Raw genomic sequence first — 16,469 nt, 5'->3', positions numbered from 1 at the left:
CTGTCTGTCTACTCAATCCATACCCTTTAAAAATTTTTATACTGCAATCATATCCTACTTCAGTTTTCTGTGTTCCAAGGACAACAACCTCAATCTCTTGAATCGCTCCTCCGAGTAACATTCTGGTAAATTTTCTCTGCACTCTCTTGAAAGGTATTACATCCTTCCTGTAATGTGGTGATCAGAACTGCATACAACACACCAGTTGTGGTCTTACCAGTGTGTTGTCTGAAGAGTGGTTATTAGTCATATGAGTGTGTTTCTCATCTTAACTGCAGCCCAAATAGGAATCATTATTTGTCATTTTCAATGCCTTCATCCCAAAAAAAGAGATATTGAATTAAATCGACTTTCTTTCCCTCTCTACCTGGTCGTCTACTCTCTAACATGTTATCCAGGCCTCTAGACATTGTCATGTTGTTGACCACATTATTTTTACAAGCATGATTTGTATATCTTGAAGAACCTTCTCAATTCTTACATAGCATTGATTCCTGCTGAACTGCATTTTTTTTCTTTCCCTTCTCCCACAGAAATAGACTGCACTTTATGTAATTAATAAAATCTTTAATGTATGATGTCTAAGTTACCACAATTGCTTCTTTTAAAAAGTACTTCATTAATTTTGAAGCACTTCGGATAGCCTGACATCATGAAAGGTACTGTGTAATGGAGAAAGATTGCAGAAAGCTACAGAACAAAGGGATTTGGGAGTCCTAATCAATGAATTACAAAAAAGTAATATCCAAACTCAGCAGATAAGAGGGAAGGGATATAGAATAATCGCCTTTATTTCAGAAGAAATGGAGTGTAAATGTGGGGACGTTTTGCTAAAAGTATGCAAATCACTCATCAGACCACTATGCAGACTAGTCAGAATACTTCGAACAGTTTCAGACCCATTTTGTAAGGAAAGATTTAGTGATAATGGAGGCAGAAAGTGAGGTCTGCAGATGCTGGAGATCAGAGCTGAAAATGTGTTGCGGGAAAAGCGCAGCAGGTCAGGCAGCATCCAGGGAACAGGAGGATCGACGTTTCGGGCATAAGCCTTCCTGAAGCAGAAAACTTTATTCGTATTCCACCACTAGGAAGAAAATGCACCGAGTGGCCAGGGAGATGCAATACCTTTCTCATCAAAGGCAATGCCTAAGTGAATGAAAAGGTAAAGGGGAGGGATTAAATCAAAGTAGAATTGGAGGAGGAAATAAAACATTCCACACCCCTCAGCGTCCATCTGAAAACCTTGAGGGTGTTAGTGAACACCGTGTGCTCCTTCTCCAAGGCCCGAATATAATGCCCCATTTATATTTTCCCCCCACACTACCACCTAACAGTGGCAGTGCTTTTTTTTTAATCTTCTCTAAACTAGAGGGAAAAGACAAAGAAATTATCCTCCTCAGTACCAGCAGGAACACAGTGACTGTGGAACCAGCAGCACAGAGTCAGTTAGCGTAGTGCTATATTGGTCAGTCAGGGCTTCCTGATTGCCCCAGATTAACAACCCCAATCAAAGATCTGTAGTCAATGAGGTCTAGGAGAAAGTGAAGACTGCAGATGCTGGAGATCAGAGCTGAAAAATATGTTGCTGGAAAAGCGCAGCAGGTCAGGCAGCATTCAAGGAGCTTATGCCCGAAACGTCGATTCTCCTGCTCCTTGGATGCTGCCTGACCTGCTGCGCTTTTCCAGCAACACATTTTTCAGAGTCAGTGAGGTCTACCTGGTTCCAAACACTACAAAACCAAAATCCCATCTATTCCTCAACACCATGAAGAACTTTCCCTTCTCAATCAAATTAGTAGGTTAGACTTGACTGCTCAGTCTTAGCTCCGATCCTGAGCTGTGCAGTCTTTTCTTTGAGTTGTCGTACAACTGAAAGCTTAGGTTTTCTCAGTCTTTTAATGATCGGCAGAGTTCCAACCAAACACTCCTGGTCTGGAACTTCCACAAGCTGCACTCTTTTTTTTTACAGAGGTAACTTATTTCCTAAATTCCTCTGGACAATCTCCTTTCTCTAGGAGAAACTATGCTTGCATCAGACGTTAGTCAGGTCCCCTTTGAACTGCCTAACAACTTCCCAATCTCTTTTTTTTTCAAAAATAGAATCAATCCCTGATATTTCTAAAACCAAAAATAAATGAATAATTTTAAATGCTTTCTCTGTTCTGTCATAAACACTCATAATCTTAACAAATACACTCCAGGAAGCACATTCTAATTTAAAATCGAGATACTAGAAATACTGAATTACTTAATTTTTAGACCAGTGCCCACATGCAACTAGTTTAAAATCCAAAATCTTCTAACGATATTTCTGTGTCTGTGTGTGTGTGTGTGTATATATATATATATATATATATATATACATTTCTTTTCCCATTCTCACTTATTTATAATGTATCATTGTCACCTAATATAATAAATTTAAAATGTTCCATTAATCTCTTCAAATCCAGATACATCCTCACACCCCTGTCAGTTTATATCACATTCTTTTCTCTATGATTTGAGACTATGTGAGTTCAGTCTTTGTTATTTTTTACCTCAGCATTGATGGTAAACATTCAGCTGCCCTAAACTCACTTGAAATTATTGCATGTCTCTATTCAACTTGCCTGTTCACTTTTAAAATTTATTTCAGCCCAATTTTTTGTTCAGTCTTCTTAATCTCTCCTGTCATAGTTCTTCATGGTCATTTTTATCTTCATTCTGAAAGTACCTTGAGGAGCTTTTACTTAGCACACTGCTTCGATATAAATGATCAATTGCTAGATTTATGGATCTCCCAGCTTTGGAGATTAACAGAAACCCTAGAGAGAAAGTGTCAAGTCCGGAAAAACTACCTCATTTGATTTTTACAGCAATGACCTGTTTTTACTCCACAAACAAATGGGCAATAAGTAGCTGGTCTAAATAAGGATTAGGAATCAGCGCAGGCTTTGTGGGCTGAAGGACCTGTTCCTGTGCTGAATTGTATTGTACTATATAAACCTTATAATCTGTGAACATGCCATTGTGGCTGTGACTTGTATGTTAATATTAAGGTGCAGTTTTGATTTGGATGTGCAGACATGCAGTCAAGATTTAATGCTAAAGTGATATTGATCACATGAAAAGCAGTGGATTGAAACAATCGCTTTCAATGATCCCTGCAGATTATATCCCATAATTACTCTGTTTTCATCTTTGGCTAACACAGGGAGAAGCTGGAGATCGTGGGCTAGATGGCATCCCTGGAAAGCCTGGTGAAATGGTAAGAGCGAAAACATTACACGTGCTTAAGATTTAATTTGAATGTATGAAACAGTTCCTTTGCGTTGTGACAGGGAAATTGCTGATGCATGCTGAACATTGTGTTTTTTTTTGGTGGAACAGGGAGAAAGCGGGATACCAGGTATGACGGGGCCCAGTGGACCAAAGGTAAGGAAAAGACATTCAACTCTATTCCCAACCATGAATGAGTTCATTCACACTTTGTGTGCTATGAAAACCTATTTCCTCCTTATTTCAGCCAAAGTTTCTAACAGTGATGGTTCCAAAGCATTACTGAGCCTCCCACAGAATTGCATGCTATCTGTAGAGTAATCTTGAAAACAAAGCTCCCAGGTTCAATCTCTACTAAGTAATGAGCAGCTGATCTGGTGCTTTGTCATGGCAGGATTCTGTTAGAGATCAGGCACTTGGATGAGGATTAAATATACTTTGCTGCTCCAGTTTGTACCTTGATAGCTATCTCGGAAGACGACACAGGGAATTGCTAAATTACCACAGAAGCAGGGTGAATGCCAGAAAGTTTAGGAACTGTCAGCATAAATTCACTTCTGTAGACTTCTTTAAAGCACATATCATTTATATACCTGGGAAGCAATTAATACCTATAATGATTCAACCATGTGGATAGCATGGTTGAATCCAGTAGGATAGGATAGAGTGGCAAATTGTGACTCTGTCCTCATACTTACATGGGTCCAGTCATCTTTAGATGCTAATACAGAACCACATGTAAAAGCCTGATAGATATCAAATAGCATGACTGCAGTCAAATGCAAGGTAGAGGTGAAGTTCACCACCAACTTCTGTTCATAGGGGAGTGATGGCAAGTGATATTGTCGCTAGACTATTAATCAAGAGATATTGATAATGTTCTGGGGACCCAGATTTAAATCCTGACTCAGTAGATGGTGGAATTTGAAAATAATTTTAAAAATTTGAAATTCAAAGCCTAATAATAGCCATGATACCATTGTCAATTGTTAGAAAAACCTATCTGTTTCAAGGAAGGAAACTGCCATCCTTACCTGGTCTGACTTACATGTGAATCCAGACCCACATTAATGTGGTTGACTCTTAACAATTGGGGATGGCTATTAAATGATGGCCCAGCCAGTAACACCCAGATCCTGTCAGTGAATGATAAAAACAAAGTAATCATTTGAGCCAGAGGCCCCCCCAGTTTTGAATATTTAATGAATGAAAATAATTACACAGAGCGCCAGAATTGTTTTACTTTCAGCTTTCTTTCATTTCCTGTTTGACATGGTTTATATTTGAAATCACTTTGAATGATCATGTAGTGATTTTTTTTCATATACACAATTTGAATAAATTCTTTTTTTCAGGGAGAAACTGGTCTTCCTGGACATCCGGGACTACCAGGTCCGAAGGGAATGAAAGGAGAGCAGGTATGTGGCTTTGTGGCTCAGTCCTTTTGTGACAGGACTCCACAAGATGTTAATGTATAGCATGTGCTGAAATCCAATTTCAGAATCTGTTATTCTGACAAAAGACAAAACCTTACCATCAACTCTATTTCCTTCACTGCCAGTGTGCATAGTACAAGTCTGATCATCTCCACCATAATGACTTCTTCCTTTGGCCTCTGTGAAATCACTCGCACTGATTTTCACTCTCTGCCACTGAACACTCGATATCACCACTTCTTTCACTTCACGACTCAACAATGCCAATGCTTTCCTAGCACCTTGCATGGTGCATAAACTATTCCAGTAAGTGAATGAGGGGTGTATCAACTGTTTTAGGATCCCCTCTTAAACTAAGCACCCTGAGCAAAGCAGGCTCAGCATTCTCCAGAGTTTACAAATGTTGGCAGGTTTTCCTCCTGGATCCTAGTACTCCCAAGAATTGCTTTCAGTTCTGATTTTCCCAACGTTGTTGTCTAACCCCCACCAAAGCATTAGCTGTGGGTGAATACCAGCCAGGCAAACAGTATAGATGAACATGATCCACTTGGATTGCGTTAGATACAGCTAATGATGCGAGAAGCTCTGGAAATTCTATTGAAGTTTTGAAAGGAGGCCCAAGCCTGAATTTAGAGCAAACCTCTTTGTGACAGGTTTTGGTATATTATCTGCAGACTGTTGGTTATGCTTCCTGAAAATCGATGCCTGATCTGTTCCAGCCCCAGAGAGTTAACAGCAACTTTACCCAGAAAACATTGTTTTCCCTGTAGACAAATCCAAATGTTCCCTGCTCTATCCATTTAGCTCTGAAAGTTTATTTAGCTGCAGAACCATGTCAATTTCCTTCTGAAATAATGGATCATTTCTGCTTCCTCAATTTCTCTTAGCAAGTCACCACCATTAGCTGTGTCAAACAGTCCTATCTCACATTGGCCCTGTATCACATGCCCAAATGTCATCCCTTATCCCTCATGCCATCAGATAATGGGAACAGTATTTTTCTTATCTATTTTGTGTAATCTTGTACACATCTTTCAAATTGGTTCTCAGCCTCCTGTATTTTAAGAGAACAAACCAGGCTTCTCCATCCTAATCTTGTAGCTAACTTCCCCCATCCCTTCGCCCATTACAAATTTAATTTATTCATTTCAAGGGAGTAGGAGATGAAGAGACAGGCATTATGATACGAGAAGTGCAGTCACAGTTGAATGTAGTTACCTTTTTGGAAGGTTTCAAATGCTGATACATCACACTGTGCTTTGACAGGGAGAACCAGGGAGACAAGGTTTGGTTGGTCCAAAATCAGAAAAGGGTGAGAAAGGTGACAAGGTAAGCAACATTTCATTGATTTGAATTTTGAAATGTATTGGATCTTTCTGCATTTACAATCGGTTCCATTATTTTGTGCTTTAGGGATCTATCGGACCACCCGGTTCTCCAGGCCTACCAGGGACGGTGAGTAAGATAAAATAATAAAATAAAATTCTGTATCTGTCTGAGTAAATGTTTCACTTCATTGCAGGATAGGGCAGCAAGGTCATTTGAAACATTTGAGACTGGCCCTACCTGTTGTACACTTCAGTTTATTGTACATGTCATATCTCAGAACAAGATTCTGTGTGTACAACATAACTTCTTTACAGTACTTTAAAATGTTAATTTAGGAAATTTAGTAAAGTGTGGAAACTTCTTTCTGGTAAGAAAGCTGACAGCTTGGTTATTGTTATCTGAGTCATATCATCAGGCTTAACTGAGTGTAGGTCAGTTACCAGACAAACTTAAACAAACACTGAACAATTGAACCAGTGAACATTACACTGTTTTTTGTGAGTCATCCCATGATGAGGTAAGGATCTTCTGTTTGAGGTTATGAGCCATGGCCAACAACCAAACCAATATTTGATTATGATTGTAGAAGATCTAGAACCTCAAGGGACATTGGTGGAGGAACTTTGAAGAGAATTTATCTTTCTTCACATGAAAAAGGCAAGAAACTGCAAGATGGCAAGGTGTCAACATGCTTTGGAAATCAGACAGTGAATTACTTGCCAGAGTACACTGGGTTCTGAGCTGCTCTTGTAGGCACGGTAACACTACAGCCAGTTCAATTGAGTTTCTGATCAAGGTGGCTCGCAGGATGATGGCTAGTTTAGTGTTGGTATTTGTGGCATTTGTGGCAAATACCTGGCATTTGTGTGGCCCTGCAAATGGACCCAGAAGCTCATTGAAGTTCAAGGGCAGATGGCTAGGCTCTCTTTTGTTAGAAATTACCATTCCCTGCTACAAGTGGACCCAAAATTCTTCAGTATCAGAGAAGCAGTGAACGGCTTTGAACATTGCCCAATCTTTAATAGACATCCCTAATTCTGACTATGTAATAGACAGAAAGTAATTAATGAAGTAGGCGAAGGTGGTTGGGCCTAGGGAAAAACCCAGAGGAACATTTTTATAGCTTCCGTGAAGGAATCCAATTTAGGATAAATGGATCTGTACCAATGAAGATATTATCCATATTAAAAAAATTGAATAAGTTTATGTAATGAAGAAAGTAAGTCAAAGATCTCGAGAAATAGCAGAATTTGAGTCCAGAGTAATAGAGACAAAGAGATATCATCTTTAACTATAAAAATAGTTACAGATGAATGTAACTTTTGTCAGAGATCATATGATGTGTAGAAGTTACTATTATTTAAAGATAACAAGGGGTACCTTTTAAGACAACCCTTTTTAGGTGACTTTTTTTGCCCCACAGAGGGTGGTGAGTTTTTGGAACTCTTCCTCAAGAGGCAGTAGAAGCAAAATCTTTGAATGTTTTTGAGACAGCGGTGGATGGATTCTTGACACAAGAGTTGAGAGCCAGTTAACAATAGACAGTAGTATGGGATAAACAGACCAACCACACACTTATGGAATGGCAGCAAAGGTTCAAGGAGGATAATGGCCTACTCCTTCCCCTAAATCATACGTTTATACGTTTGTGCATACAGAACCATATCCTGGCATATATTTGGGAAAAGTACATGGCAATGACGTATGAATGATAACTGAAGGAACACAATACTTGAGAGCTGTATTATAAGACCAAGAAAGTTTTGCCAGGAAAGGTTAATTTGGCAATTTAGTCCCTTCCATGAAAGGCAGATACAAGCATCCCATTGGTTATAATTTGTTTTCCCTTTCTTTTCAGTCAACTGAAGGTTTTCCTGTGCCTGGGATACCGGTAGGTATACAATAAGCATTGATAGTTTTCTAATTGTACCTTTTGGAGGTGGTGTTCACCTGTGGGGGAGGTGGGTACAAGGCACATCAATGTGGGCATGCCTGGGCATCTCAAAATATCACTTCTCCCTTTCTTCCCCCCTTGGTGTCAAAAACATACCCCCTCACCCCCACATTCCACCTTGTCCCTATCCTGAGGGTCCCCAAATCCTTCCTGTTCTAAATTCCCAGGAGAAGGTCTTGCTTTTCAGGGCAAGACCTCCTCCCACTGAGGCTACATGCTGATTTTTTTAGAGTAGTTTTAGTAGAGGACATGAGAAATCCTAAAAGAGTACAGAAAATACCAGTTTCTATAAGACTTCTCTTCAAGGTATCTTAGGAAATCAAGGAATTTCCCCGTGAAAATCTTTAAGGCACGTACAAATGGTAAATGTAATTGCACAAATAGAATGTTGAGAGGAACGATTGACAATCCTTTCTTTATATTGTCTTTAGGGTTTGGATGGTGAGAAAGGGGAGAAGGGGAGCCCAGGAGAACCAGGAGAACCTGTAAGTATAAGCCCTCTGTACTAAATGCCTTTATTTAAAACACTGTCAAGGGGACTGTGTCACTGTTCAAAGCATTGTACAAAGAGGAGAAACACAAGTCCTGTGACATTAAGAAAATATCATCTGGAGCTCCAGTTGTCAGTACTCTCACCTGAGTCAATGGTTGTGAGTTTATAATACGTCAACACAAAAATCAAAGCTCACAATCCAGTGCAGTAAACAAATCCCCAATTCACCATCTCATAGAATATCCTTAGTCAGGAAGCTTGTCATGAACAATCTGGTTTGCAACTTTACAATAGTGACTACATTCCAAAAGTACTTTATTGATCGTCATTATCCAACCTTATATGACACCCATTGTGATTCATAAAAATGTTACAAATTGCATTAAACTGACTTATCAGCATAAGTCTCACTTTTCAGAACTTGGCCCATAATCTAGAATATTGTCTCCAGGGTAACTTGTAGGCACCCATTATGATGCATTCAAGTACATGACACACATTGTGATTCATAAAAATGTTACAAATGTCTTGAAACTGACCTATCAGCATGTCTCACTTTTCAGAACTTGACCCATAATCAAGAATATTGTATTTATTTTTAAATAGATAACTTATTTAAGAACATTTTTAATATCAATAATAATGGCTTTTTAATATATCAGACACCATGTCTCTGGAAGCCATCCTGCAGATGTTTGTGTCCAGTGAAGTTATAGATTTATTTCAATCAGGCACTGTGTTTATTATGTCTATAACCAGTGAAATATTTTTTTTAGGGTTCCCATGGAACACCAGGAACAACTGGAACACAAGGACCTCCAGGTCCAAAGGTAACAATCATTTGATGTTGCTGTGTTCATGGGATGTGTGCAAGTAGATAATGGTGAGTGTCTTGAGTTGGGGATAAGCACAAATTGTGTTTGGGCCTCCTTAACATTGGTGTTATGCACAGGGAAAGGGTGATGCCCAAACCTAGTTGATCTTTATACAAGTTCCTATCTCACAACTAGGAACTCTCCTTGAGAAATACAGTCAAATGTGATGCATAAAACTTGAAAAGACTTTTGTATTTCTTCCATTCTCAGGGTCAGCAGGGTGATCAAGGGCGGTCTGGAATCTCTGGAGTAAAAGGTGAAATGGTAAGTAACCAGAGAAACTCAGCACCAGTGTGAATAGTACATTGCAAAAGTGGTCAGCCAATTATCACTGTTTCAATGTCATCAACTTTCCTTCTTAATAGGGTATTCCTGGAAGACCAGGGCCACCAGGGCCACATGGCGTGCCAGGAAATGTGGTAAGTATATGAGATAAAGGAAATATGGAGTCAGGTAGAAAAAAAGCAGTTAAGGCATTGATAATTTAAATTGAATTTCATTATAGGGAGTTCCAGGAGTTGCTGGCTCTCCAGGCAAGGATGGTCCTCAAGGTGAGAAGGTAAGTAAGACCAGTGTGACATTCATACAATGCTCTCTGCTAACCGATCCCCATTTATAAGCATGGCTTGGTTAACATTATTCCTCATGCCTCCATGTCACAGGGAATGCCTGGTGCTGATGGTGAACCAGGATCACCAGGAATTTCAGGACCACCTGGAATCCCTGGATTATCTGGAGAAGGCAAAACTGGGAAACCGGTAAGTTTTACTAAACTACTGAATAAGATTGAAAATGTTGAGGTTGGAAGAGTTGTGTAATAGACCCTCATTTGTGATTATTATTACAGGGTCAACCTGGTATACCCGGCTCAGTGGGGCCACAAGGACCAAAGGTGAGTTCCATTAGTACTATTATTATAGCCCAAAAGATTAAAATTCAAGACACAAGCTTTTTCTAGCATCATTGCTGATGCCTTTATTCATTGTCAACAAATCAGAACAGAAGATAATGAAGTCTTCAAAACTTGCAGGGCACAGTCAGTCTCTGCTTGGCTTAAAGAGATAGCAAGATGTTTCATGCAGTAGTTGACTTTAATACTCCGTTGGACAAAATGTGGCTTACTTTCCATTTTGCAATGGCTGAAGGAGATTAACGACTTCTTCTTGATCGGCGTGCACGCCTCCTCCTCCTTCTACGTCGTCTTCCGCTACGCCTTCTGCTTTGTCCATAGCTTCTCCGAGAACGGCTTCTTGCCATTGTGGTACTTTGACTTTTCTCCAACTACTGCTACCACTTCAGAAATGTTGTCGTCTTATATAGGTTATAACTTCCCCTAGGCACCCATTATGATGCATACAAGTACATGACAGCCATTATGATTCATACAAATATTAAAAATGTTACAAATATAAAAATGTTATGCCCTTACATGGTATTAATGATCATTTTGATGTACATGTACATATCTTGTCCATGTTTGGTCTTGATGTGCGTCCACAACTTGTATTTCTCTCTATTTAATATTCATGATGCCTTATTTAGCATTTTTGTGGCCATTTAAATTAATTGTTAGTTTGAATGTCACCATGGTGGTCATATACAATTGGATAAAAACAGACTAAATAGGTCCTGACACATTTCAAAACCAAAAAGGTGGCCATTGAGTTTTGAGTTAACCAATGTGCAAAGTTTGCTTGAGAACTGCAGCTTGGATGGAATCCTGAAGTTTAGCAAGGGAAATATGGCAAAGCAGATCCAGGATATAAGCCTAAGCCCAAGGAAGCAACCCTGAACCTAGAGTCAAGGCACACTCGGTAGAATGCCTTTGCCTAAAGTGGCAACTAGAATGAAGGTCCAGGCAGTGAGTGGAGTCCTGGAGTCCTGAATTGTGCAGATAGCAGGATGAAAATGGACCAAAAAAGCCCTTAAGCAATCCTATATAAAAATGAATATCGTATATAATCAAATTAAATATTAAAGAATCTGTGTCACTTACTATTGGGGTTATTTGAAGCAAGCAGAAGACAAGCAGGCCCTATATTGTGTATTAATACAAAAAAGGCATCTCTTTCAGTTTAGGACTTTGAAAAACTCTTCCAGGCTGCACCAGGAAGTGTCTCAGCCAGCCCTTCTTCAGTGTCTTCAGCTCACAACTGGACAACCATGTTTTATATCCTTATATATCAATGCCCATATTTATACAAAGTATTTAATACTATGCTATGCCATGCCCTTGGCTGAATGCTAGTTCTAAGGTTACAGTCTCCATATGACATATTAATTCATTCATTATTTATCACTGACTTTATCATCTTATATGATGATGTTCGTACAATGTATACAATGTGCCTTTGCTTATGTCATCACTTTGCCATTGCATTGATATGTATTCCTTGTTATGATATTGGTGAATATGGGCCAATGAGTTTTAACATTATGACATTGTTGTACCTGAGAGTAAGACAGGAAGGGATAAAGAGAAAGATGTAAGAATGAGAATTGCATCCTGACTAACCTTGAGCAGTTTGCACTAACCCTATTTAACTTAGGCTCATTACACAGTGAGAGGAAGAAATCCACAGGCCTGTAGTCCAAAAAACAATTCTCTGTCACCACCCTCTGTATCTGACCTTCAAGCCAATTTTGTGCTTTTTTGGGGGCAGTATTCCAAGCCTCTAACCTTATATGGGAAGTTCATTTAAGTTGTCAACTGGGATATGGATAGTAGGGGATTCAGTGACAGTAATATCATTCAATAGCAAGGGTTGGTGAGTAGAAATTCTCTTACTTGAGCTGGTCATTTTCTGGCATTTGTGTGGCATGAATGTTACTTGCCAATTTTCAGCACAAGCCTTGGTTATTGTCCTGGTTTTATTGCTTTTGGACATGTACAGCTTCAGTATCTGCATAGTCCCAAATGGTGCTAAGCATTGATCATCAGCTCGCATCCCCACTTCTCAACTGATGATGGAAGGAATGTCATTGATGAAGCAGGTGAAAATGGTTGGGCATATATGGAATTTGATTAAGCAACTAACTTAGACCAGTGCATGCTGACTCTTAAAATCAAGGCCATTTATAAAAACATGTTTGTGAGGAATTAATCTCTTATCCAAACTGGATGTATGTAGAACCCAGAGCATAATTCTAGCTGACAACTATGAACTAACACAGAAGCCTAGGAAAGCTGGAGCTGTTGCAGACCAGAGATGCATCTGGGAAAAGTAACTTACCCTGAGACAAGCTGATGAGAAATGGTAAGCTAGAGAAATGAAACTGTCTCCAACCATTAAAAGGAGGAATTGTTATGGGAGGTAGGTGGGAAACTGTCCTGCGTGCTTCCAGTGTGGGAAGTCAAGCATATGAAGGAACTTGGCTGGCTTTTGCTGTTTGCCCATAAACTCAAGCTGCAAAACCAATGTCTGGCACATTCAAGGTGGACAGCGTCTGTTCAAGCATGAGTGTTGTCCAGGATAGTTATAAGGATATTATAAAGTGAAAGGTGAATAAATGTATCCTGACAAACCTTATCCAGTTTGCACTAATCCTGTTTAAAGTAGGCGCATTACACGGTGAGGTAGACAAAGGGGATAAAAATCAGAAGGACCAACACAACTTTATTGAATACTTTAACAAGGAAAGACAATATTTATCAGACTCTGTCAAATTCTATCACTCTCTTCCATGGGATTTTCTATAAAGTCTTAACTCAATATGTAAACAGTCTCAAATCTACATGAGCTATCTACTTCTGACAGATGTTTCCAAGGATTTGCTACCCCCTATCCACAGATCCTCAATACTGTATTTGCACTGTTTGTCTGAAAGGACTGATGACACCCATTTACCAAGACTGGGACAGTCTGTTCCTTAGTCTTGAAAGGGTGACTGATGATTCAGGATCTGCAGTCACTGATTAGGGCTTCCCATGTTGTCTCGGGCAGGTCCTGGTTCTTGGGTCATGTCACAGAGGTGATATTCTGGGTCTGGTCAACTTGATGATGCTCACCACAAAATACAAGGAGCTGGAGATGCTGTGCAGCTCAGCTGCCAAGCAAAAGTGCTCTCTTGAGACTTTGAATAAGGTGCTAAATCAGAGAGCTGGAGCTCCACGTTGTTGCTTTTATCCTTCTCTTCCCCCATTTCTTGAAGATTCTGTGGCCTCTTTTGAGTACTAGCATCAGAGGGCAGGAAAATCCAATGAGTTGACTACTTTCCATATCTAGAGGTCACAAAACATAGTTTTGAATCTTCAGTTTGCCCTTGACACTCCATGCCTTTGGCATTCCACTGAGCTGGGTGCCATGTTCTAAACAATGTCGCTGTTAGCATCTGACCAGACAGTTCCAGGTCTGTCTAGTTCCAATGGGGAATTAATTGTTTAAGGCCTGACTGCATGAGTACTGTCTGATCCAGCTCTGCAGTTTGCAAATTGCCGAGTCTGGGTAGATTTAAACTTGGCTTCCACATTTCAAGATTTTATCCTAACTCTTGAAAAATATCAACATTTCTGTAAAGATCCCAGTGGTCATGGGTCACCTGACCACAACAGTATTGTGTTCAGTATAACTCATAAGGCTGAGGTTAGAGTCATTTCAATTAAAGTAGAAGCAAGGTCAAGATCCTAGAGATATGTGGAAGCTGTACAGAGGGCATTGAAACCCGTGAGCCTTGATGTGGCTCAGGAAGGGTCACATGAATTAAACAGTACCAGCAGAAATGACCAGACTGAACCCCAACACACTGAGCTATATTTCAACAGCTGATCTTGAGCAGAGGCACAGCGAAAGAACATTAATTGGTAATTGTAAGGACTGAAATACTTCTCCAACTCTCTTTCTCTCTCTGTTCCTTCTCATTCTCTGAAGAGACAGTGCTCCATCAAAAAAAGGCAAACTGTGGAACACAAAAATATCAAAATACTCCACCACTGCTGAGGATACCAGACAACAATTAAACAATTTGGGGCGGCATAGTGGCTCAGTCGTTCACACTGCTGCCTCACAGCACCGGGGACCTGGGTTTGATTCCCACCTCAGGCGACTGTCTGCGTGGAGTTTGCACATTCTCCCCATGTCTACGTGGATTTCCTCCGGGTGCTTCGGTTTCCTCCCACAATCCAAAGATGTGCAGGCCAGGTGAATTGGTCATGCTAAATTGCCCATAGTGTTAGGTGCATTCATCAGGGGTCAATATAGGTTAGGGGAATACATCTGGGTAGGTTACTGTTAAGAGGGCCGGTGTGAACTTGTTGGGCCAAATGGTCTGCTTCCATACTGTAGGGAATCTAATCTAAACTCTGGTCTCAGATTTAAAGTCTAACATCTCAAGAACTTTAAAGACATTTAAATTGTGTGTATCAGATGCTCACCTTTCCAAACTTATTGATGATGATGTTGATTTATATATTGTCACTTTTACTCTACACGATCAACATGGTAAAATACAGTGAAAAACTTCAACTGTCGCTACAATCCTTATGCTTCAAGAATTAAAAGAATAAGAAGACAAAGCTGAAAGAGGGCCCATCTTCACTCTGTCACCTCCACCATGAAACCCGAGATATGAGCTGGCTGACCAATAACACTCACCAACTTCAGTCACCACTCTTCAGGTGTCATCTTTGTCGTTGGGCCCACCCTGACAAAGGCTGGCAGTGCCAGGTCCCAAGCTGTACCCACAATCACCCCATAATCAGGAGCCCCTGGCTCTGCTGCCCCTGCTGCCTCACCAACAGCCTGGAAATCCTGCTCCGGGCCTACCACAACCCGGAGTGCCTGCTCCGGGCCTACCACAACCCGGAGTGCCTGCTCCGGGCCCGCCGCAACCCGGAGTGCCTGCTCCGGGCCCGCCGCAACCCGGAGTGCCTGCTCCGGGCCCGCCGCAACCCGGAGTGCCTGCTCCGGGCCCGCCGCAACCCGGAGTGCCTGCTCCGGGCCCGCCGCAACCCGGAGTGCCCGCTCCGGGCCCGCCGCAACCCGGAGTGCCCGCTCCGGGCCCGCCGCAACCCGGAGTGCCCGCTCCGGGCCCGCCGCAACCCGGAGTGCCCGCTCCGGGCCCGCCGCAACCCGGAGTGCCCGCTCCGGGCCCGCCGCAACCCGGAGTGCCCGCTCCGGGCCCGCCGCAACCCGGAGTGCCCGCTCCGGGCCCGCCGCAACCCGGAGTGCCCGCTCCGGGCCCGCCGCAACCCGGAGTGCCCGCTCCGGGCCCGCCGCAACCCGGAGTGCCCGCTCCGGGCCCGCCGCAACCCGGAGTGCCCGCTCCGGGCCCGCCGCAACCCGGAGTGCCCGCTCCGGGCCCGCCGCAACCCGGAGTGCCCGCTCCGGGCCCGCCGCAACCCGGAGTGCCCGCTCCGGGCCCGCCGCAACCCGGAGTGCCCGCTCCGGGCCCGCCGCAACCCGGAGTGCCCGCTCTAGGCCCACCACAGCCAGGATTCTCCATTGTGGGTCTACCACAACCAGGAGAGCTCACTCCAGGCCTACCACAACCAGGAGTGCTCACTTCTGGCCCACAATCAGGAGTGCTCACTCCTGGCCCACCACAACCAGGGTATTTAGCACTGCTGCCAGGCCACACTGCCACCTCGCCAAGAGTCCTACTCTGGCTGCTGTCCTCTGTGATATCAACACCATCCCCACCGCCAAAAAGAAAAAGACAAAGAAAGAAAATGAAAACAAAAGGGTAAGGAAAGAATGGAGGAAGCGGCCGCCTGAAGCCTGAACACTGCCTACCTGGCCGGGGTGCCATCTTGATGTGTAGGTCACGCCTGTGTTTGATGTCACATTACTATTTCTCTCAACAGCAGTAGGTAGTAAAATTCCTCTCTCTTTCATTCAAGAAAACTTTGGTAACTGAGAAGTGAGTTCATTTGGTCTATTGATGTTTTTGTACTCTTCTCACACTTTTCTTTCAGATCCATAGCCTTCTGTACATTTCTCCCTCATTTGCTTATTTGATTCCCTTAATTGTAGTAGTGCTTGTTATCTTAAATAAACCACGTTTTTAGCAGGATTCAAATTCCAAACATTCTCAATAAAGATGCTTGTACAGTTGATCAGTGACTAACATATATTTATAGCCTATTTCATCCTCCCCTTTCCATAGAAACATCAAGTAGAAAG

General features: G+C 41.9%; 1 protein-coding gene across 3 annotated transcripts in view; it reads left to right on the top strand.

Annotated features, from left to right (window-relative positions):
* Window positions 1–16,469, top strand: part of col22a1 (collagen, type XXII, alpha 1) — a 284,019-nt gene that overhangs the window by 200,229 nt on the left and 67,321 nt on the right. For all 3 annotated transcript variants that reach the window (XM_087986621.1, XM_087986620.1, XM_043687857.2), the window contains 13 exons: window positions 3,197–3,250; window positions 3,373–3,417; window positions 4,617–4,679; window positions 5,964–6,026; window positions 6,111–6,152; window positions 7,885–7,917; window positions 8,412–8,465; window positions 9,250–9,303; window positions 9,559–9,612; window positions 9,714–9,767; window positions 9,854–9,907; window positions 10,011–10,106; window positions 10,196–10,240. In XM_087986621.1, the coding sequence (XP_087842747.1) occupies window positions 3,197–3,250; window positions 3,373–3,417; window positions 4,617–4,679; window positions 5,964–6,026; window positions 6,111–6,152; window positions 7,885–7,917; window positions 8,412–8,465; window positions 9,250–9,303; window positions 9,559–9,612; window positions 9,714–9,767; window positions 9,854–9,907; window positions 10,011–10,106; window positions 10,196–10,240 (711 nt within the window). The remainder of the gene's footprint in view (window positions 1–3,196; window positions 3,251–3,372; window positions 3,418–4,616; window positions 4,680–5,963; window positions 6,027–6,110; window positions 6,153–7,884; window positions 7,918–8,411; window positions 8,466–9,249; window positions 9,304–9,558; window positions 9,613–9,713; window positions 9,768–9,853; window positions 9,908–10,010; window positions 10,107–10,195; window positions 10,241–16,469) is intronic.

Source organism: Chiloscyllium plagiosum, unplaced genomic scaffold, assembly GCF_037043375.1.
Source record: "Chiloscyllium plagiosum isolate Xiang-an unplaced genomic scaffold, Cpla_swu_hap1 HiC_scaffold_4, whole genome shotgun sequence".
NCBI classification, from domain to species: Eukaryota; Metazoa; Chordata; class Chondrichthyes; order Orectolobiformes; family Hemiscylliidae; genus Chiloscyllium; species Chiloscyllium plagiosum.
This window is presented reverse-complemented; position numbering and strand designations above follow the sequence as displayed.